The sequence below is a fragment of the Argopecten irradians genome, chromosome 11 (genome assembly GCF_041381155.1).
Source record: "Argopecten irradians isolate NY chromosome 11, Ai_NY, whole genome shotgun sequence".
Lineage (NCBI taxonomy): Eukaryota > Metazoa > Mollusca > Bivalvia > Pectinida > Pectinidae > Argopecten > Argopecten irradians.
In genome coordinates this window covers 38767055-38791623 of record NC_091144.1, presented here as the reverse complement: position 1 = coordinate 38791623, position 24569 = coordinate 38767055, and the positions used below count along the sequence as shown (strand labels likewise).

At 36.8% G+C, this 24569-nt stretch overlaps 1 protein-coding gene across 1 annotated transcript in view; it reads right to left on the bottom strand.

Annotated features, from left to right (window-relative positions):
- The window catches only part of LOC138334626 (telomerase protein component 1-like), a 63193-nt gene that overhangs the window by 4410 nt on the left and 34214 nt on the right, over positions 1-24569 (bottom strand). The window contains exons 42-54 of the mRNA XM_069283265.1: positions 24466-24561; positions 21919-22043; positions 21518-21667; positions 18991-19138; positions 17682-17792; positions 10180-10334; positions 9284-9392; positions 6463-6570; positions 5758-5911; positions 3168-3307; positions 2371-2582; positions 1824-1893; positions 636-754 (exon numbers count right to left, since the gene is read on the bottom strand). Coding sequence (XP_069139366.1) covers positions 636-754; positions 1824-1893; positions 2371-2582; positions 3168-3307; positions 5758-5911; positions 6463-6570; positions 9284-9392; positions 10180-10334; positions 17682-17792; positions 18991-19138; positions 21518-21667; positions 21919-22043; positions 24466-24561 — 1697 coding nt within the window. The remainder of the gene's footprint in view (positions 1-635; positions 755-1823; positions 1894-2370; positions 2583-3167; positions 3308-5757; positions 5912-6462; positions 6571-9283; positions 9393-10179; positions 10335-17681; positions 17793-18990; positions 19139-21517; positions 21668-21918; positions 22044-24465; positions 24562-24569) is intronic.

Here is a 24569-nt window from a genome sequence, read left to right as displayed (position 1 = left end):
ATCACTTACACTTGGTCGGATTGATCCCAGACTTAATCACTTACACTTGGTCTGATTGATCCCAGACTTAATCACTTACACTTGGTCTGACTGATCCCAGACTTAATCACTTACACTTGGTCTGATTGATCCCAGACTTAATCACTTACACTTGGTTTGACTGATCCCAGACTTAATCACTTACACTTGGTCTGATTGATCCCAGACTTAATCAGTTACGCTTGGTCTGACTGATCCCAGAGTTAATCACTTACACTTGGTCGGATTGACCCCAGACTTAATCACTTACACTTGGTCTGATTGATCCCAGACTTAATCACTTACACTTGGTCTGACTGATCCCAGACTTAATCACTTACACTTGGTCTGACTGATCCCAGACTTAATCACTTACACTTGGTCTGATTGATCCCAGACTTAATCACTTACACTTGGTCTGACTGATCCCAGACTTAATCACTTACACTTGGTCCGATTGATTACAGACTAAATCACTTACACTTGGTCGGATTGACCCCAGACTTTATCACTTACACTTGGTCTGATTGACCCCAGACTTAATCACTTACACTTGGTCTGACTGATCCCAGACTTAATCACTTACGCTTGGTCTGACTGATCCAAGACCTACTTACACTTGGTCCAATCGATTCTTTTTGTAAATATTCCACAAAATGATCTGGCCGTCATCTCCTCCAGTGACAAAAATGTTCTGTGCCAGAAAGCAGGCCACGTTGACAGACTTGTTGTGAGCCTAAATAACAAGATGTTTATAATTATATGGTGAAACAATATTGTTCTAGGTTAATATAGACTGGACATTGTCAGCAGATCTAGACTCGATATCGGCCATGGTGGTCAACCACAAGAACCTGAAAATCAGGGGCCATGGTGGCCAACCACAATTACCAGTTTTGCTGGTAATAAGTCGCACATATATATATATATTTTTTTCAGTTTTTGTACACATATAAGTCGCACTGGTAAATAAGACGCATGGAAAAGTTACGCCCATGTTCCTAAGTATACCCTCTGTGTATGGATCGATCTCTACTGAAGTGCTATAGTGATTACTGATTGATAAGAATAAATAAAACTGTCCATAAAGTTGTAATTTAAAAGTAAATAAATAACAAATAAAAATCACAATGAATATAAATATCTCAATCAGAAAATGGGTTCAGTTACGTTTCTGTTCGTTGTTAACTAGAAATCAGGGGCCACGATGGTCAACCACAAGTACCCAGAAACCAGGGGCCACGATGGTCAACCACAAGTACCCAGAAACCAGGGGCCATGATGGTCAACCACAAGTACCCAGAAACCAGGGGCCACGATGGTCAACCACAAGTACCCAGAAACCAGGGGTCACGATGGTCAACCACAAGTACCCAGAAATCAGGGGCCATGATGGTCAATCACAATTACCCAGAAATCAGTGGAAATCAGTACAGGTAAGTTTTTGTAACCATTCCCAACGGACAACAACCACGTCTCCAGCTGTGAGTCTTCACACCTGTAGTTTAAAATCTTAACCCCCTGTACTCATCGCCTCTAGCCGGGTGGTGGTTGGTGTAAACACCTGAGTTAAAACACTGCCTGTACTAATCCTCATACACTCGTGTGACATTTGTATCTCTGAGAGTGAATGAGAACGAATCCACCCGACACATATTATATAATATATAACTGCTAGGGAATGACTGCGGGTCTGTGGTTTTTCTACATGTGTTCTGGCTTCCTTCTTGCTCTCACACCTGGAATAACACTGGCTGTATGTTATTATTTTCTCATTGTTGTCTTTTACCGGTCTGTTGACTTACCTGGAATGATGAGGCACACTTTGGTGTGCTAGAATCCCCAACTTTGTGCCAGACCTTCAATATCCCGTCTCTGTAAATGAAAAAAAATAATTTGTACAGTATATTGGTTGGTAGATATTCCATTCTGATAAGACTACTAGACAATTTAAACATATCTCTTACCATATGAGAAGAAGTCACCTGAAGTTCGTTCAGAATGTGAAGAAATCACTACATGTTAGATATTTTTTCAAACGACTAGAGCAAAGCTCCGTGCTTACAAACCTTTTAACCTTACTCCTTAGCTTGATAATCCAATATCTCTTCTGATAGAAGATTTATTATCTCTTCTGATGGAACTCTTCTGATGGAAGATTCTATTATCTCTTCTGATGGAAGATTCTATTATCTCTTCTGATGGAAGATTCTATTATCTCTTCTGATGGAAGATTCTATTATCTCTTCTGATGAAAGATTCTATTATCTCTTCTAATGGAAGATTCTATTATCTCTTCTAATGGAAGATTCTATTATCTATTCTGATGGAAAATTCTATTAATCAACCTACCTACTACCCGTCAGCAGAATGGACTTGTCTGGAGATGTCTCGACAAATGTCACTGGAGCATTGTGAACATCAGTGGCAACCTCAGTTGATAGCTGTGGCTTCCACAGGCGAATAGCCTTATCCAGAGATGTAGTACACAGGCGGCCATCTTTGTCTGCAGCCACACTGACCACTCTGTCAGAGTGACCAGTCAAACCAGCCATTTCATTGGCCTGAGGAAAATAAACGTTTTCAAAATTACTAAATACAGTAAAACTTATTAGTGCTATATAGAATCCCATGGGACCAGAAGCTATAATTCGTTATAACAGAAATTCAGTTTAGAGTTTCTGTCACTATCGATTAACTGAATTCCTAGGCTGAATGCAACCCAAATCAACGTAATTACTGAGCTATATCACAAATTCCAAAGTCGACAACAACATCTTCTTTGGCAGATTTTCCATAATATGTATACTGTGTTTGATCGTATATGATGTTCTATCAAACAATTCCTTTTTTTGGCCCTAATTTCACTCTAAAACAAAGCTATGTCGAGCACTTTCAGAACACAATTCATGAAAAAAAAGTTATACAGCAAATATTTGTTGGATAGGACGACGAAATCCATTTGCATTAAAAGATATTTTGTTATAAGCAAATTCCTTATAAATTCAGGATTCAAAACTGAGGATTCAAATTTGCATCGTAATAAGCAGAAATTTGTATCAGCAGATTCGCCTTAAGAGAGTTTTATTGTATTACATGAGGATAATTAACTAGCTGTAATTTGGAGTAGAACAGTATGAGATAGATACCTGTAGTGGTTTCCAAAGGACGGCGGTGCCATCATCCCCACATGTGGCTACTATCACTTCCTCTAGTTTGACTGCAGGTTTGTGAACTTTCTTGGTCTCAGCCTCTTCTGCTGTTACGGCAGCACTCCAATCCATCTCATCTGTTTAAAATGATTCATGATGTACTCTCTTTCTAATTTGGGGGATGGGGGGAAGGTTACATGAGCATAATGTGAACATCTTTGTGTTTTGTGTGACTTAATTTGTGTGACTTGATTTGTGTTTTGTGTGACTTGATTTGTATTTTGTATGACTTGATTTGTGTTTTGTGTGACTTGATTTGTGTTTTGTATTACTTGATTTGTGTGACTTGATTTGTGTTTTGTGTGACTTGATTTGTATTTTGTATGACTTGATTTGTGTTTTGTGTGACTTGATTTGTGTTTTGTATGACTTGATTTGTGTTTTGTGTGACTTGATTTGTGTTTTGTGTGACTTGATTTGTGTTTTGTGTGACTTGATTTGTGTTTTGTGTGACTTGATTTGTGTTTTGTGTGACTTGATTTGTGTTTTGTGTGACTTGATTTGTGTTTAGTGTGACTTGTGTGACTTGATTTGTGTTTTTTGTGTGACTTGATTTGTGTTTTGTGTGACTTGATTTGTGTTTTGGAGTGTGACTTGTTTTGTGTGACTTGATTTGTGTTTTGTGTGACTTGATTTGTGTTTTGTATGACTTGATTTGTGTTTTGTGTGACTTGTTTGTGATTTTTGTGTTTTTGTGTGTGACTTGATTGGATTTGTGTTTTGTGTGACTTGATTTGTGTGACTTGATTTGTGTTTTTGTATGACTTGATTTCTGTTTTGTGTGACTTGATTTGTGTTTTGTATGACTTGATTTGTGTTTTGTTTGACTTGATTTGTATTTTGTATGACTTGATTTGTGTTTTTTGTGTGACTTGATTTGTGTTTTGTGTGATTTGATTTGTACGTATTTTGTGTGACTTGATTTGTGTTTTGTATGACTTGATTTGTGTGACTTGATTTGTGTTTTGTATGACTTGATTTGTGTTTTGTGTGACTTGATTTGTGTTTTGTATGACTTGATTTGTGTGACTTGATTTGTGTTTTGTATGTATTGACTTGATTTGTGTTTTGTGTGACTTGATTTGTGTTTTGTGTGACTTGATTTGTGTTTTGTGTGACTTGATTTGTGTTTTGTGTGACTTGATTTGTGTTTTGTGTGATTTGATTTTTGTGTTTTTGTGTGACTTGATTTGTGTTTTTGTGTGACTTGATTTGTGTTTTGTGTGACTTGATTTGTGTTTTGTGTGACTTGATTTGTGTTTTGTGTGACTTGATTTGTGTTTTGTGTGACTTGATTTGTGTTTTGTGTGATTTGATTTGTGTTTTGTGTGACTTGATTTGTGTTTTGTGTGACTTGATTTGTGTTTTGTGTGACTTGATTTGTGTTTTGTGTGACTTGATTTGTGTTTTGTGTGACTTGATTTGTGTTTTGTGTGACTTGATTTGTGTTTTGTGTGACTTGATTTGTGTTTTGTGTGACTTGATTTGTGTTTTGTGTGACTTGATTTGTGTTTTGTGTGACTTGATTTGTGTTTTGTGTGACTTGATTTGTGTTTTGTGTGACTTGATTTGTGTTTTGTGTGACTTGATTTGTATTTTGTATGACTTGATTTGTGTTTTGTGTGACTTGATTTGTGTTTTGTGTGATTTGATTTGTGTTTAGTGTGACTTGATTTGTGTTTTGTGTGATTTGATTTGTGTTTTGTGTGACTTGATTTGTGTTTTGTGTGACTTGATTTGTGTTTTGTGTGACTTGATTTGTGTTTAGTGTGACTTGATTTGTGTTTTGTGTGACTTGATTTGTGTTTTGTATGACTTGATTTCTGTTATGAAATTGAAATATTACTTCCTTGATCCACAAATGATTTCTACACTTATAAGTCTTATAGAACAAGGGGAACACTTTAATTATGGTGAAGTAGGGAAAATTAATTTCTGCAAATAAGGGGAGATAATTTTTATGATTAGGAAATTTTTTAAAATTCTTTTTAATGTGATTTTCATATCTTGTTGATAAATTGATCACAAAATCCTATATGCAAAACTAAGGTCCTAAGAGAGGCTATATATGAAATTTGAGAAATATTCTCTTCTGTACTTTCAAAGAAATAACAGATGGACGGACAGACACTGACCACCAACGAAAAGTTATTTGAATAGCCTACTTGTCATCAGATATATCAGGTGGTGAACTAAAATCCAAACTGAAGTAAAAATTAGACTTGTAATTCCGCTCCTCTATGATGCTCTATGATATGTCCAACACAAAGTCTAAAAACTCTACATTTGAGGTCACCTCAGCATGACCCCTTTTGTCAGCCAATCAGATGTCTATGAAGTATGTGATCAAATCTCTTGGAAGATTAATCAGTTACAAGTATGTCCAGAGGTTCTAGGCCAGGGGTGACCACAACTGGAGCGTTGTTATAACTTGTATTAAAGTGTATCGTAGAGCACCATAGTGGTCACAGTGGAATGTAATTACTAGTCTAATTTTAATTAGATTGGACTAAAATCAAAATAATACCTGGAATATCGACTTTCTCTTCCTCGGCCACTCTGACGTACAGGTCGCAGGCGTGTGCTGCCCTCTGGTGAGAGTGTAAAGTGGTGATCTCCGTACCTTTGTGCGACCAAACCTTGACAGAGCCGTCGTTACAACTGGACACAATACAGCCATACTGAAACCATGGCAACAAAAATTTACATTAAAACACGGTAAGATAGAAATATTTGATATAGATAACAACGTATGACAAACATTTTCAGAACTGAATGTTTTCCTCAATTTAAGGAGTTTCAAGATTTCGAGTTTGTGTATACGAAGTGTGATTGTATTCTATCGAGAAATGATAATAATACAGAAATGGTTTAAAGGCATCGTCAAGCTACATAACTGATGTAGTTGCAAAAATTCCATAAGAAATGCAGAAACATTAGTCAAATTTTTTTAAAACATATTGTGAATATTTTTTTTGCCACAGAAAGCATGTAATCAATACCACGCAATAACCATAAAATGAACAGTAGACAGTGAAATTGATGATGTCATTGTTTAAGTCCTAATTAATTAAATATTAAAAGTAAAATTGATATTTTTTGCAGTTTTCATGATTTTGTGAAGTTCAGTAAAGAAAACAAATGAAAATGGTTATAGGTCACAGTGACCTAGTTATGCATTTGTCCTAGCTATTTTAGCATTAATAACTGTAATGCATTGATTAGTGCCTACCTTGTATGCGACTGAAGAGATGGACGACATGTGACCGGTCATATTTTGTTTCTCTGTTCCAGTCTTCACGTCCCAGACTTTAAGGTTGAAGTCGTTTGAAGAGGTCACCTGAGAACAAACAGCATCAGTAGACTTTCGTTTGTAAACTTTTAGATTTCAGGCACAATCCAAAAGTAACTGACATCGGTCAGTACCAATGTTTAATTCATTTACATGGTACATAAAACCTCGGCCACTAATTTTTGGTTGTTTTTTGTTATCATTTATTTATAAACATATTCTATGTATTTTAAATTTCCAAAAAGGAAGGTATTTTTTTCCTTTTTCTTTTCAAAGTTTACAGGAAACTTTTTTTTCCAAATTGAAATTTGACAAAAAAATTGCAAATTTTCTCAATTTGTACTGACATTTTAACGATGAAATTTCAAAAACAACTATGTCATTCAAATTTTTTGAATATCTATGGAGCTGTGATCATTCTTACCAGGAAAGTCATGTGATCATTCTTACCAGGAAAGTCATGTGATCATTCTTACCAGGAAAGTCATGTGATCATTCTTACCAGGAAAGTCATGTGATCATTCTTACCAGGAAAGTCATGTGATCATTCTTACCAGGAAAGTCATGTGATCATTCTTACCAGGAAAGTCATGTGATCATTCTTACCAGGAAAGTCATGTGATCATTCTTACCAGGAAATCATGTGATCATTCTTATTCTTACAGGAAAGTCATGTGATCATTCTTACCAGGAAAGTCATGTGATCATTCTTACCAGGAAAGTCATGTGATCATTCTTACCAGGAAAGTCATGTCATTTCATTACCAGGAAAGTCATGTGTGATCATTCACCGGATTCTTACCAGGAAAGTCATGTGATCATTCTTACCAGGAAAGTCATGTGATCATTCTTACCAGGAAAGTCATGTGATCATTCTTACCAGGAAAGTCATGTGATCATTCTTACCAGGAAAGTCATGTGATCATTCTTACCAGGAAAGTCATGTGATCATGTGATCATTCTTACCAGGAAAGTCATGTGATCATTCTCAAAATCAGTGACAGGAAAGTCATGTGATCATTCTTACAGGAAAGTCATGTGATCATTCTTACCAGGAAAGTCATGTGATCATTCTTACCAGGAAAGTCATGTGATCATTCTTACCAGAAAGTCATGTGATCATTCTTACCAGGAAAGTCATGTGATCATTCTTACCAGGAAAGTCATGTGATCATTTCTTACCAGGAAAGTCATCATTTACAGAAAGTCATGTGATCATTCTTACCAGGAAAGTCATGTGATCATTCTTACCAGGAAAGTCATGTGATCATTCTTCTACCAGGAAAGTCATGTGATCATTCTTACCAGGAAAGTCATGTGATCATTCTTACCAGGAAAGTCATGTGATCATTCTTACTTACAGGAAAGTCATGTGATCATTCTTACCAGGAAAGTCATGTGATTCATTCTTACCACCAGGAAAGTCATGTGATCATTCTTACCAGAAAGTCATGTGATCTTCTTACCAGGAAAGCAGTCATGTGTGATCATTCTTACAGAAGCATTATCTTACAGGAAAGTCATGTGATCATCTTACCAGGAAAGTCATGTGATCATTCTTACCAGGAAAGAAAGTCATGTGATCATTCTTACCTACCAGAAAGTCATGTGATCATTCTTACCAGGAAAGTCATGTGATCATTCTTACCAGGAAAAGTCATGTGTGATCATTCTTGTGATCCACCAGAAAGTCATGTGATCATTCTTACCAGGAAAGTCATGTGATCATTCTTACCAGAAAGTCATGTGATCATTCTTACCAGGAAAGTTCATTTCTTACCAGGAAAGTCATGTGATCATTCTTACCAGGAAAGTCATGTGATCATTCTTACTTACCAGGAAAGTCATGTGATCATTCTTACCAGGAAAGTCATGTGACAACTCCCAAATCATCATTAATTAATATACAAATACGTGTCCCAAATCATCACCGACTGGTAAACGATAATTAATATACAAATATGTGTCCCAAATCATCACCGACTGGTAAACGATAATTAATATACAAATACGTGTCCCAAATCATCACCGACTGGTAAACGATAATTAATATACAAATACGTGTCCCAAATCATCACCGACTGGTAAACGATAATTAATATACAAATACGTGTCCCAAATCATCACCGACTGGTGAACAATATTGGTTCACCGAGCCCAATACTTGTTTATTTTAGACCCATTATTTTTCCGTATTAGGTCACTAACAAACTGTGTAACAAATGTATCCCGTCGAAGGTTCTTTCAATTAAATAACTGCAAAATACATTATGTATGGAAACCAAAATGACTCAGAACTTCAGTAATTTCCATCTCAATGAATGACACGATTACGTTGTCATAGTCTATTTCTGTCAAAAAATTTAAACAAATCTTGCCGATTTTATTTGCTGTTGAAAGTGATCATCAGCGATATTATTCACCTGTTTTGTTTCCATATCTCTGAGTGCCGTCATCATGAAGTGTTATTTGACCGTCATCTTGTTTCTAATGACGTTAGGGGCAAAGAACGATAACTCTGTCGTCCAAACATAGTACAATTTCTACTAACCTAATACGACTATATCTTGTATACCATGTGACATCATTCTACCCTATAGGAAATACAAGATTCTTGTCTTAGGTAGGATAATAATTGCTATACTGTTCTGTTTTGGCCGAGTGAGCTAAAAATGGCAGAGATACTTAACTCTCTTATATATAATGTCTCTGGTAAGACGCTATAAATCAAGGCTTAATACTGGTAGATATTTTGACTCACCATATCTCTGCTTGATGTAGCTATCTGCCTTTCATTTGGACTGAACACACAACTAGTCACAGCATCGGTGTGACTTCCAAGGCAAGCAACGTGCTTCATCTCCTTAGGTCTGAAAAAAAATATCAAAGATGACTTATAAGTTGGTCCCTATCAGCAGAATGTTGAGTATATTGAGAATAAATAATTAGGATTATATAGGTGTAAAGTTCCTTTTGACGTGTTTGAAATTATGGGTACTATTTCAGTTTATCTTTGTGTTCTATTATTCTATTATGGCCCTTTCCCTCGGGAACTGTTCTCCTATAGTGTTGTCTGGCGAGGTATAGTCTCTGAGTCGAAGACGAATGGACTATACCTCGCCAGACAACACTATAGGAGAACTGTTCCCGAGGAAGGGCCATAATAGATTTAGTACGTCACATGACATTCATTATGACGTCATATATTTGGTCGCATGTTCATTCCGGGGGACTATACTTTGGTATCATGTATCATGTGATGTACTAATTGTATGGAGATTTCTTTAGTTTTTTTAAAAATAGTTTTTACTTTGTGTGTAAGGAAGGGCGTCAGATCAGGTGGCACGAGCTTTGGGCCAAACTCAGGTAATTTATTTTATTATACCAAGTGGGAATCCTGCATTCTGATTGGTTGAGAGATATTTGGCATTTCACACTGTCATACGGCAGTTAGCACTAATGTATTTTTGATAGTGGAAAATATTAATCACCCAAAAAAGATGCGCACTCGCTATTTTTTCGATGCCATCTCTGGGTTTTTTTAAGTGACGCCACCACCAGGTATTTTTCTTGATAACAAAATGGTTACAAAAATACCTGGCAATGGTCTGGCAAGTTCTTTAATGGAAAGCAACATGGAATGAAAATGCTACGTACATTTTGCTGCCTTTTGTCCACGTTGGAGGAAACACGTAACATACACAATCCTCACCACCAGTCGCCACGTAACTTTTAACTGCTGTGACGCACATGACTGGTTTTGTATGAGAGTTCATAGAGCACACCTGTCTCCCATCTTCAGCTGCAAGAACCTGTATAAGGACAATACCATTAGGAACTCTCTTATTTAAACTAGAATCAGTAATAGAACAATACCATTAGGAACTCCCTTACCTAAACTAGTATCAGTAATAGAACAATACCATTAGGAACTCCCTTACCTAAACTAGTATCAGTAATAGAACAATACCATTAGGAACTCTCTTACCTAAACTAGTATCAGTAATAGAACAATACCATTAGGAACTCCCTTACCTAAACTAGTATCAGTAATAGAACAATACCATTAGGAACTCCCTTACCTAAACTAGTATCAGTAATAGAACAATATCATTAGGAACTATCTTACATAAACTAGTATCAGTAATAGAACAATACCATTAGGAACTCCCTTACCTAAACTAGTATCAGTAATAGAACAATACCATTAGGAACTCCCTTACCTAAACTAGTATCAGTAATAGAACAATATCATTAGGAACTCCCTTACCTAAACTAGTATCAGTAATAAAACAATACCATTAGGAACTCCCTTACCTAAACTAGTATCAGTAATAGAACAATACCATTAGGAACTATCTTACCTAAACTAGTATCAGTAATAGAACAATACCATTAGGAACTCCCTTACCTAAACTAGTATCAGTAATAGAACAATACCATTAGGAACTCCCTTACCTAAACTAGTATCAGTAATAGAACAATACCATTAGGAACTCCCTTACCTAAACTAGTATCAGTAATAGAACAATACCATTAGGAACTCTCTTAACTAAACTAGTATCAGTAATAGAACAATACCATTAGGAACTCCCTTACCTAAACTAGTATCAGTAATAGAACAATACCATTAGGAACTCCCTTACCTAAACTAGTATCAGTAATAGAACAATACCATTAGGAACTCCCTTACCTAAACTAGTATCAGTAATAGAACAATATCATTAGGAACTCCCTTACCTAAACTAGTATCAGTAATAGAACAATACCATTAGGAACTATCTTACAAAACTAGTATCAGTAATAGAACAATACCATTAGGAACTCTCTTACATAAACTAGTATCAGTAATAGAACAATACCATTAGAAACTCCCTTACCTAAACTAGTATCAGTAATAGAACAATACCATTAGGAACTCTCTTACCTAAACTAGTATCAGTAATAGAACAATACCATTAGGAACTCCCTTACCTAAACTAGTATCAGTAATAGAACAATACCATTAGGAACTCCCTTACCTAAACTAGTATCAGTAATAGAACAATACATTAGGAACTCCCTTACCTAAACTAGTATCAGTTATAGAACAATATCATTAGGAACTCTCTTACCTAAACTAGTATCAGTAATAGAACAATACCATTAGGAAACTCCCTTACCTAAACTAGTATCAGTAATAGAACAATATACCATTAGGAACTCCCTTACCTAAACTAGTATCAGTAATAGAACAATACCATTAGGAACTCCCTTACCTAAACTAGTATCAGTAATAGAACAATACCATTAGGAACTCTCTTACCTAAACTAGTATCAGTAATAGAACAATACCATTAGGAACTCTCTTACCTAAACTAGTATCAGTAATAGAACAATACCATTAGGAACTCCCTTACCTAAACTAGTATCAGTAATAGAACAATACCATTAGGAACTCCCTTACCTAAACTAGTATCAGTAATAGAACAATACCATTAGGAACTATCTTACATAAACTAGTATCAGTAATAGAACAATACCATTAGGAACTCCCTTACCTAAACTAGTATCAGTAATAGAACAATACCATTAGGAACTCCCTTACCTAAACTAGTATCAGTAATAGAACAATATCATTAGGAACTCCCTTACCTAAACTAGTATCAGTTATAGAACAATACCATTAGGAACTCCCTTACCTAAACTAGTATCAGTAATAGAACAATACCATTAGGAACTCCCTTACCTAAACTAGTATCAGTAATAGGAACAATATCATTAGGAACTCCCCTTACCTAAACTAGTATCAGTTAATAGAACAATATCAATTAGGAACTCTCTTACATAAACTAGTATCAGTTATAGAACAATATCATTAGGAACTCTCTTACATAAACTAGTATCAGTAATAGAACAATACCATTAGGAACTCCTTACCTAAACTAGTATCAGTAATAGAACAATACCATTAGGAAACTTCCCTTACCTAAACTAGTATCAGTTTATAGGACAATACCATTAGGAACTATCTTACCTAAACTAGTATCAGTAATAGAACTAAACTACTTACCTAACACTAAATCAGTAATAATAGAACAATACCATTAGGGTCATCTAATAGAAATGACCTTATGACCTAAACTAGTATCAGTAATAGAACAATATCATTAGGAACTATCTTACCTAAACTAAGTATCAGTAATAGAACAATACCATTAGGAACTCTCCCATACCTAAACTAGTATCAGTTATAGAACAATACCATTAGGAACTATTTTATATAAACTAAAATTATCATTTGTTAACAAATGGTCAATAACACTGGAAAAGGTGAAATAGTATTTTTCATATTTAGTAACCTAGGCCACCCATGAAAATAAACAAAACTATCACAAACATTGCTGTTATACGACCCCCATGATGAACAAACTATCACAAACATTTGCTGTTATACTGACCCCCATGAACAAACTACATGTATCACAAACATTTGCTGTTATATACGACCCCCATGAACAAACTACATGTATCACAAAACATTTGCTGTTAAATGACCCCCATGAACAAACCTATCACACAAACATTTGCTGTTATATGACCCCCATGAACAAACTATCACAACATTGCGTTTGCTGTTATACGACCCCCATGAACAAACTATCACAAACATTTGCTGTTATATGACCCCGTGTACAAACCATCATAAACATTGCTGTTATATGACCCCGTGGAACAAACTATCACAAACATTTGCTGTTATATACGACCCCCATGAACAAACTATCACAAACATTTGCTGTTATATGAGCCCGTGTAACAAACCATCATAAACATTTGCTGTGTTATACGGACCCCCGTGAACAAACCATCACAAACAACTTTAACTGTTATACAACCCTACCTTACTGTAACAGTCGTCTGCTCCTAGTGAAGAGGAATGCCCCGTCGTGGCTGTATCTCAGGCCCCGTACCCTGGACGTGTGAGCACAAACACTCCATATCTCAAATCCTGGACAAGATGGAGTAAAATCATATAGCTTGTGATCTGCAGTTACACTTATATTATGAAAACAGGAAAGCACACTTTGTACATTTTTTTTTTAGGTTTTCATTTAACATTGTGTGAGTGAGTTTTCTTTATCTATCAAAAATAGTGAAATATCAATATACTTTTAAAATCATGAAAATTCAAATAAAAAATTTTGTAATTTCTTTTTTTTTTTTTTTTCGTCACAAAATAACTCACCGGTTAGGACATCAAACATTTTGACCGTTCCTGAGTGGTGACCAATGGCAACGTTTGTACAATCTGGGTTAAGACACACAGACACTATCGGCTCTCCACCTTCTTCTCCAAACTTAAGTAGGGGCAGACCCAAGTGTCCTGACCATACCTACACATATAATGAGTATGTCCTAACATAGTCCTGACCATACCTACACATATAATGAGTCCTGACCATACCTACACATATAATGAGTATGTACTCATATAGTCCTGACCATACCTACACATATAATGAGTATGTCCTAACATAGTCCTGACCATACCTACACATATAATGAGTATGTCCTAACATAGTCCTGACCATACCTACCTACACATATAATGAGTATGTCCTATCATAGTCCTGACCATCCTACAATTATAATGAGTCATTCCTAACATAGTCCTGACCATACCTACACATATAATTAGTATGTCCTAACATAGTCCTTGACCATACCTACACATAATAATGAGTCATGACCATCCTAACATAGTCCTGACCTGACTATACCTAACACATATAATGAGTATGTCCTAACATAGTCCTGACCATACCTACACATATAATGAGTATGTCCTAACATAGTCCTGACCATACCTACACATATAATGAGTATGTCCTAACATAGTCCTGACCATACCTACACATATAATGAGTATGTCCTAACATAGTCCTGACCATACCTACACATATAATGAGTCAGTCCTAACATAGTCCTGACCATACCTACACATATAATGAGTCAGTCCTAACATAGTCCTGACCATACCTACACATATAATGATCAGTCCTAACATAGTCCTGACCATACACCTACACATATAATGGAGTCATGTCCTAACATATTGGAGTCCTGACTATACCTACACATATAATGATTCAGTTCCTAAACATAGTCCTGACCATACCCTACACATATAATGAGTCAGTCCCCTAACATAGTCCTGACCATAGCCCTACACATATAATGATGTCAGTCCTAACATAGATGACCCATACCTACACATATAATGATTCCAGTCCTAACATTGTCCTGACCATACCTACACACATAATGATTCAGTCCTAACATAGTCCAGACCATACCTACACATATAATGAGTCAGTCCCTAACATAGTCCTGACCCCACCTACACATAATAATGAAGTCAGTCCTAACATAGTCCTGACCATACCTACACATATAATGAGTATGTCCTAACATAGTCCTGACCATACCTACACATATAATGAGTATGTCCTAACATAGTCCTGACCATACCTACACATATAATGAGTATGTCCTAACATAGTCCTGACCATACCTACACATATAATGAGTATGTCCTAACATAGTCCTGACCATACCTACACATATAATGAGTATGTCCTAACATAGTCCTGACCATACCTACACATATAATGAGTATGTCCTAACATAGTCCTGACCATACCTACACATATAATGAGTATGTCCTAACATAGTCCTGACCATACCTACACATATACATGAGTCAGTCCTAACATAGTCCTGACTATACCTACACATATAATGAGTCCTAGGCATCCTAACATAGTCCAGACTATAAAACCTACACACATAATGAGAGTCATAGTCCTAACATAGTCCAAAATCAATGACCATACCTACACATAATGAGTCATGTCCTAACATAGTCCTGACCATACCTACACAACATATAATGAGTATCAGTCCTAACATAGTCCTGACTATACCTACACTACACATAAATGAGTCAGTCCTAACATAGTCCTTTTTTACCATAGACTAAAAACTACACATATAATGAGTCAGTCCTAACATAGAGTCCTGACCATACCTACACATGTAATGAGTCAGTCCCTAAACAATAGTCCTGACTATACCTACACATATAATGAGTAATGTCCTAGACTAGTCCTGATCATACCTACACATAATAATGAGTATAGGTCCTATCATAGTCCTGGACTATACCTACACATATAATGAGTCAGTCCTAACATAGTCCTCTGACCATACCTACTGACCATATAATGAGTCAGTCCTAACATAGTCCTGACCATACCTACACATATAATGAGTATCAGTCCTAACATAGTCCCTGACCATACCTACACATATAATGATATAATGTCCTAACATTAGTCCATGACTTATAATACCTACACACAACATAATGATTCAGTCCTAACATAGTCCTGACCATACCTACACACATAATTGATTCAGTCCTAACATAGTCCTGACCATACCTACACATATAATGATTCAGTCCTAACATAGTCCGGACTATACCATACACATATAATGAGTAATGTCCTAACATAGTCCTGACCATACTACACATATAATGAAGTATGTCCTAACATAGTCCTGACCATACCTACACATATAATGAGTATGTCCTAACATAGTCCTGACCATACCTACACATATAATGGATTCAGTCCTAACATAGTCCTGACTATACCTACACACAAAATGACCAGGACAATCAGTCCTAACATAGTCCTGACCATTACCTACACATAATAATGAGTATGTCCTAACATAGTCCTGACCGATACCTACACATATAATGAGTCAGTCCTAACAACAGTCCTGACCATACACCTACACATATAATGAGTTCAGTTCCTAACATAGTCCTGACCATACCACTACACATATTAATGATTATGTCCTAACATAGTCTCTAGACCATACCTACACATATAATGATTCAGTCCTAACATAGTCCTGACCATACCTACACATATAATGAGTCAGTTCCTAACGATAGTCCTGACCATACCTACACATATAATGAGTATGTCCTAACATAGTCCTGACCATACCTACACATATATGAGTATCCTAACATATAGTCCTGACCATACCCTACACATATAAATAATGAGCCATTCCTAACATAGGCCCTGACCATACCTACACATATAATGAGTATGTCCTAACATAGTCCTGACCATACCTACACATATAATGAGTATGTCCTAACATAGTCCTGACCATACCTACACATATAATGAGTATGTCCTAACATAGTCCTGACCATACCTACACATATAATGAGTATGTCCTAACATAGTCCTGACTCATACACTACACATATAATGAGTCAGTCCTAACATAGTCCTGACCATACCTACACATATAATAATGAGTCAGGTCCTAACATAGTCCTGACCATACCTACACATATAATGAGTATGTCCTAACATAGTCCTGACCATACCTACACATATAATGAGTATGTCCTAACATAGTCCTGACCATACCTACACATATAATGAGTATGTCCTAACATAGTCCTGACCATACCTACACATATAATGAGTCAGTCCTAACATAGTCCTGACCATACCTACACACATGTAATGAGGTCAGCCCTAACATAACTCCTGACGCCATAACCTAACACACATAATGATATGATCCTAACATAGTCCTGACCATACCCTACACATATAATTGAGTATGTCCAAACATAGGTCCCTGACCATACCTACACATATAATGAGTCAGTCCTAACATAGTCCTGACCATACCTACACATATAATGAGTATGTCCTAACATAGTCCTGACCATACCTACACATATAATGAGTATGTCCTAACATAGTCCTGACCATACCTACACATATAATGAGTATGTCCTAACATAGTCCTGACCATACCTACACACATAATGATTCAGTCCTAACATAGTCCCATACCCTACATATATATGTGTGCCCAGTGTCCTGTACATTACTATACCTACACACATGTAATTCATATTAACTGAATTATTAATTTCAGTTTAACCCCCCCCACTCCATAAAATCAACAAAACTTATAACTTAATTGTTCAACTTCGTATATTTGCCTTCTCTCTGACTGAAATAGTTTGTTATTATCCCGTAAAAGGATTTTTTCCTGACCTTTGACCATAACTTTAACTTATGGTCATCACAACCGGTGATGAGTTCCATATCCTGTCGAGAGTAGAGCAGCTCGTTGATGGTATCAGAGTGGCCCGTGGATACTCCCAACTTTAGTTACAACAGGAAACTCAGCCTTTAACTTTCTGTAAGAAAGATTCTCCAACCAATACTCTACAGTTATCTTTATCAGAATCTGTTACGTGCCTGTGTGAGATCGGCTACTATGCACTGATGTAGAGACATGCCCAACTAGCCTGTTAGTACAGAATCTGCGGCACCTATGCCTGTACGCAAATTCTATTTTGCCATTGCTGTATAATCCTCACTTGGCTGTGTGTGAACATGCTACTTGGCTGTTGAGAGAATCGCTAACTACTTGCCTTGTGACGAGAAATGCATACGTGGCTGTGGTGAATAATGCTACTTGGCCGTGGTTAAAATGCTTCACTTGCCTTAATGAGAATGCTACTTCGCTTGGCTGTGTGAGAATGCTACTTGGCTGTGTGGGAGAATGCTAACTTTGCCTGTGGTCGAGAACTGCTACTTTGCCTGTGTGAGAAATGCTCACTTTGCTGTGTGAGATATGCCAATTGCCTGTGTGAGGAATGCCACTGTGCCTGGCTGTGGGGAATGCTAGCACTAGCACCTGTGTGAGAATGCTGCTTGCCTGTATGAGAATGCTAATTGCCTGTGTTAATATGCCTTCTTGTACTGTGTGATAATGATACTTGCCTGTGTGCAGAATGCTACTTTGCCTGTGTGAGATGTGTGAGAAAATGCTACTTGCCAGTGTGAGAATGCTACTTGCCTGTGTGAGAATGCTTCTTGCCTGTGTGATAATCTGCTACTTGCCCTGTATGAGAATGCTACTTGCCTGTGTGATAATGCTACTTGCCTGTGTGAGAATGGCCTACTTGCCTGTGTGAGAATGTCTACTTGCCTGTATGAGAATGCTACTTGCCTGTGTGAGAATGCTACTTGGCTGTGTAAGGATGGCCACTTGGCTACTGTGATAATGCTACTTGCTGTGTGTGAGTAATGCTACTTGCCTGTGTGATAATGCTACTTGCCTGTGTGAGAATGCTACTTGCCTGTGTGAGAATTGCTACTTGCCTGTGTGAGAATGCTACTTGCCTGTGTGAGAAATGCTACTTCGCTGTGTGAGAATGCCACTTGCCTGTATGAGAATGCCCACTCAGCCAATGGTAGAATGCTACTGCCCCCCCCTGTGAGAATGCTACTTGCCTGTGTGAGAATGCTACTTGTCTGTGTGAGAAAGCTACTTGACTGTTGTGACAAAACCTACTTGCCTGTGTGAGAATGCTACTTGCCTGTGTGCACAGTCTGTGCTGCCCAGATCTTCACGTCCCCCGTCTAGAGCAGCAGATGCAATGTGCCGTCCCGGACGGTGAGTAAGCCACATCTCGTACAGATGTACTGTGTCCTCGCAATACCTAGAATTACATACAATTAAACAGCCTTTTGTGTCATTTATGGAGAAGCTTTTTCTTATCAACATTTCCGTCAAGTTTCCTGTTTTTATTGTGACTTGTGAGTGTTTGAGGCTATACACACATTCCAGTGCTCCAACCAAAATCTACTGGGATAAATTTGTTCCTATATGAAACAAATCCATTTTGACATATCAAATAACTTTCAAGTTTACCAAAATCCATGTTGTTTTTATTCAAAGGGAAATGGCAATTTATTTCAGTAATTGGATAAAATCCCTTTCTTTGATTAATCCATAACTTTTCTAGTATGAAGGCTCCATCATGTCGGATGAGATAGAATCATTTTTTCGACCAACAGTAGAATGGATTCACAGATTTTCCACGGTACTTACTGCCTTTCGTTTTTTGTGAAACACATCCCAGATCTTGATGGTGGCATCCCAGCTTCCAGTCACAATGACCTGGCCTTCTGGATGGAAGGACACACTGTTCACGGGCTAGATAAATAGATATAGATAACACACACAAACACTGTTCACCGGGCTAGATAAAATATATACACACTGTTCACCGGGCTAGATAAATATATACACTCACTGTTCACCGGGCTAGATAAATACATTCACATTGTTCACCGTGCTAGATAAATAGAAATAGACAAACACTGTTCACACGGGCTAGATAAATAGATACACATTGTTCACAGGGCTAGATAAATAGATACACATTGTTCACAGGGCTAGATAAATAGATGATATAGACACACATTGTTCACGAGCTAGATAAATAGATATAGACAAACATTGTTCACAGGGCTAGATATTTTCTGAATTCAGATTACTATTTCACATAAACACGGCTAGATATATTGTTAGTTATGGTATGGCGTGGGCACATGAGTCTGTGGGGGGGTCCGCAAGGAGTAGATAAATTGATACACATTATGTTCACAGGTGATTGTTGAATAAATAATGAGTAGCTGGCCGGGGTTTATCATTGTTTGTTCACAGGGGGGTGGGCTAAATAAATACTCCACATTGTTAACACCCTGATAATGAGTAAAAGTAGATTACACATATTTCACAAGGCTACGACAAGGACATAGTCATTCTGATCCCCCGCCAATATGGAGATATCACTAGCTGAAGTTAAGTTTGATTGTGGAGACTTATGTGTATGAAAAAAAAGCAGGAAAAGGGAAGTTGAGACTAAAGAAAGATGGAGTATAATTCAAGTAGAGCGGGGAGGCTGGCTGCAATTGTTGGATCAGGCATTTTTACATTTATATTAGACTATATACACAAAGATGGGTGGTGTTTTGCAAAGTAACATTTACCATTTACCATGATATTTTCAGCAATGTTTCCATGGTAACGGAAAAAGTGCAAAAAATGAAAACCTAAAAATAGCAAAAGGGTACTACTAGGACCATAAACAGAAAGTGTCTATGAAGTTTCGTGGAAATATCTCTGCTGGTTTTAGAGTTATGCTCCGGAAATGAACCTGCTACAAAAATATGATATTTTCAGCAATGTTTCTATGGTTACAGAAAAAAGCACAAAAAGTGAAAACCTAAAAATAGCAAAAGGCACTACTAAACCATAAGAACAATGTGTCTATGAAGTTTCATGGAAATATCTCTGCTGGTTTTTAGAGTTGTGCTCCGGAAACGATTCTTACACAAAAATCTGCCATTTTCAGCAATGTTTCCATGGTTACAGAAAAAAGTACAAAAAGTGAAAACCTTAAAATAGCAAAAGGCACTACTAGACCATAAGACCAATGTGTCTATGAAGTTTCGTGGAAATATCTCTTCTGGTTTTAGAGTTATGCTCCGGAAACGAACCTGGTACAAAAATATGATATTTTCAGCAATGTTTCCATGGTTACGGAAAAAATGCTAAAAATGAAAACCTGAAAATAGCAAAATGCACTACTAGACCATAAGACCAATGTGTGTATGAAGTTTCATGGAAATATCTCTACTGGTTTTAGAGTTATGCTCCGGAAACCATTCGTACGGACGGACGGAAACAATTCGTACGGACGGACAGACGGACGGACAGACGGACGGACAGAACCCATTTGTATATCCCCCGCCAACTTCGTTGGGCGGGGGATAATAAATAGATATTGACACACACTGTTCACAGGGCTAGATAAATAGATATAGACACACATTGTTCACAGGGCTAGATAAATAGATACACATTGTTCACAGGGCTAGATAAATAGATATAGACACACATTGTTCATCGGGCCAGATAAATATATACACATTATTCACCGGGCCAGATAAATAGATATAGACACACATTGTTAAATTTCTACACACTGTTCACCAGGCTAGATAAATATAAACACCTGTCCGTTTCTTACCTGCCGACATTGATAGAACAGACCATAGACCCTTTGGAGGTGTCCCAAACCTTCACAGTACAGTCCCACGAGCCAGAGGCCACCTGTCGACCCGACGGATCTGCAGCACATGACTTGACACGGCGGGTGTGACCCTTCAACAGATGTATCCTGGAGAAAAGCAAATACTGTTACAGTAACTGTTTAACTTCATAACATACATATTTGGTGAAAGTGCATGGATCAGGGTGTAAAAACAAAGGTTTTACAGCAAAACCAAAATAGCACAGAGTCTCTGGGGACCAATGAAATCTATTTAAATATAAGCCTTCATTGTTCTCCACATGTAACTAAGAGGAACCTTGACGGGGAATAACTAATAACCATGTTGTGTTGATTATAAATTTAACTGTAGATCCTACCTGTGTCCATCCTCCACATGCCACAAACTGAGGGTGTTGTCGTATGAAGCACTACAGAGAAGCGACTTGCTGACGAAGCAGACACCGGAGACAGCATCTGAGTGGCCACGGTATGTTCGTTTCTCCTGGAACAACAGTAGCACTTGAGTTATTCACATCAAAAAAAGAAATTTACCTTTGCAAAATTCACCAAAATGGACTGTTCTTTTTCAGTTTTGAGTGTAGGCTTATTACAAACTAAGTGACAATTTGTTTATTCATCCATAAACCCACTACTGTAAACCAACTTTTATTCGTGATTTCCGTTTCAAAACAAATTCGCAGAGATTAACTTTTGGGGATCAGACTATTGGTCCATTACCTTTCCTGACATAAAGTATTGATAAGGTATTACAGATCTGTTTTTGTGAAACAGACTATAGCCATTTACTTGCGTTTGTATAAAGTAAATGTATCTCATTTGTAACATGCCTAAGTGTTAATCCCTATACAAACACGTACAGTACGACAGAATAGAACTCACGTTCACACACAACTAACAATAGAATCTGCCAGTACTGGTGACGATCAGTATGCCTTGAGTCTTTGTGTAAACATGTCAGTATTAGTGTAGTTAAAACAAAACAAAACAACATCTACTACATGTTGCTAAAAAGGATACCATAACTCAAAATTCAGGGACTTGAGATCTAAAATCTCTGGAACTGAAGTGACCCCTTTTGTCCCCTCACTGAAACAAAACTAATGCATCGATAATGATTTCCGCCTGGCATGTCATGGCGGCCGACACAAACACCGTCTCATACGGACGGTAGCATTTTGGGATTATCAAGTTTAGATTTACTGAACTGTGTATTGTTTATTTAGTTTGAACATAGATATTATACTTCTGAACAAATATGATCATCTTAATTTTAACAAAGCATTTTTGAACTATTCAGCCATACAAATGTATCGATAATAACTCGCAGAGATTAACTTTTGCAATTTTTAGTTGATCGTGAAATTCGCAAAAGTAAATCGCACACGAATAGAAGTTGGTTTACAGTATTCAATTCTAGCATTACTTACATTACCTGTGTCCATGTTTATGAGCAGGTTTTTACTTATGTTGTCCAAGTACTTTAATTATGAGCAGGATTTTACCTGCATTCTGTGTCAGTACTTTGATTAATTACATTGCCTGACTTTACATTCCATGTCAGTACTTTCAGTACTTTTATTATTACATTTCTTTCAGTACTTTGATTAATTACATTGCCTGACTTTACATTCAGTGTCAGTACTTTCAGTACTTTGATTATTACATTGCCTGACTTTACATTCCATGTCAGTACTTTCAGTACTTTGATTATTACATTTCCTGACTTTACATTCAGTGTCAGTACTTTCAGTACTTTCAGTACTTTGATTAATTACATGGCCTGTCTTTACATTCAGTGTCAGTACTTTCAGTACTTTGATTAATTACATTGCCTAACTTTACATTCAGTGTCAGTACTTTCAGTACTTTGATTATTACATTGCCTGACTTCACATTCCATGTCAGTACTTTCAGTACTTTGATTATTACATTGCCTGTCTTTACATTCCATGTCAGTACTTTCAGTACTTTGATTATTACATGGCCTGACTTTACATTCAGTGTCAGTATTTTCAGTACTTTGATTATTACATTGCCTGACTTTACATTCCTTGTCAGCACTTTCAGTACTTTGATTATTACATGACCTGACTTTACATTTCTTGTCAGTACTTTCAGTACTTTGATTATTACATGACCTGACTTTACATTCCATGTCAGTACTTTCAGTACTTTGATTAATTACATTGCCTGACTTTACATTCAGTGTCAGTAACTTTCAGTACTTTGATTATTACATTGCCTGACTTCACATTCCGTGTCAGTACTTTCAGTACTTTGATTATTACATTGCCTGTCTTTACATTCCATGTCAGTACTTTCAGTACTTTGATTATTACATGGCCTGACTTTACATTCAGAGTCAGTATTTTCAGTACTTTGATTATTACATTGCCTGACTTTACATTTCTTGTCAGTACTTTCAGTACTTTGATTATTACATGGCCTGACTTTACATTTCTTGTCAGTACTTTCAGTACTTTGATTATTACATGGCCTGACTTTACATTCTGTATCAGTACTTTCAGTACTTTGATTATTACATTGCCTGACTTTACATTTCTTGTCAGTACTTTCAGTACTTTGATTATTACATGGCCTGACTTTACATTCTGTGTCAGTACTTTCAGTACTTTGATTATTACATTGCCTGACTTTACATTTCTTGTCAGTACTTTCAGTACTTTGATTACTTACATTGCCTGACTTTACATTCCATGTCAGTACTTTCAGTACTTTGATTATTACATGGCCTGACTTTACATTTCAGTGTCAGTACTTTCAGTACTTTGATTATTACATTGCCTGACTTTACATTTCTTGTCAGTACTTTCAGTACTTTGATTATTACATGGCCTGACTTTACATTCTGTATCAGTACTTTCAGTACTTTGATTACTTACATTGCCTGTGTCCATATTGTAAAGTCGTACCAATCCGTCCAGACCTCCACACACAAAGTACTCAGAGTCTTGGCTGATGGCTACACACATAACTGGCTGTAAAA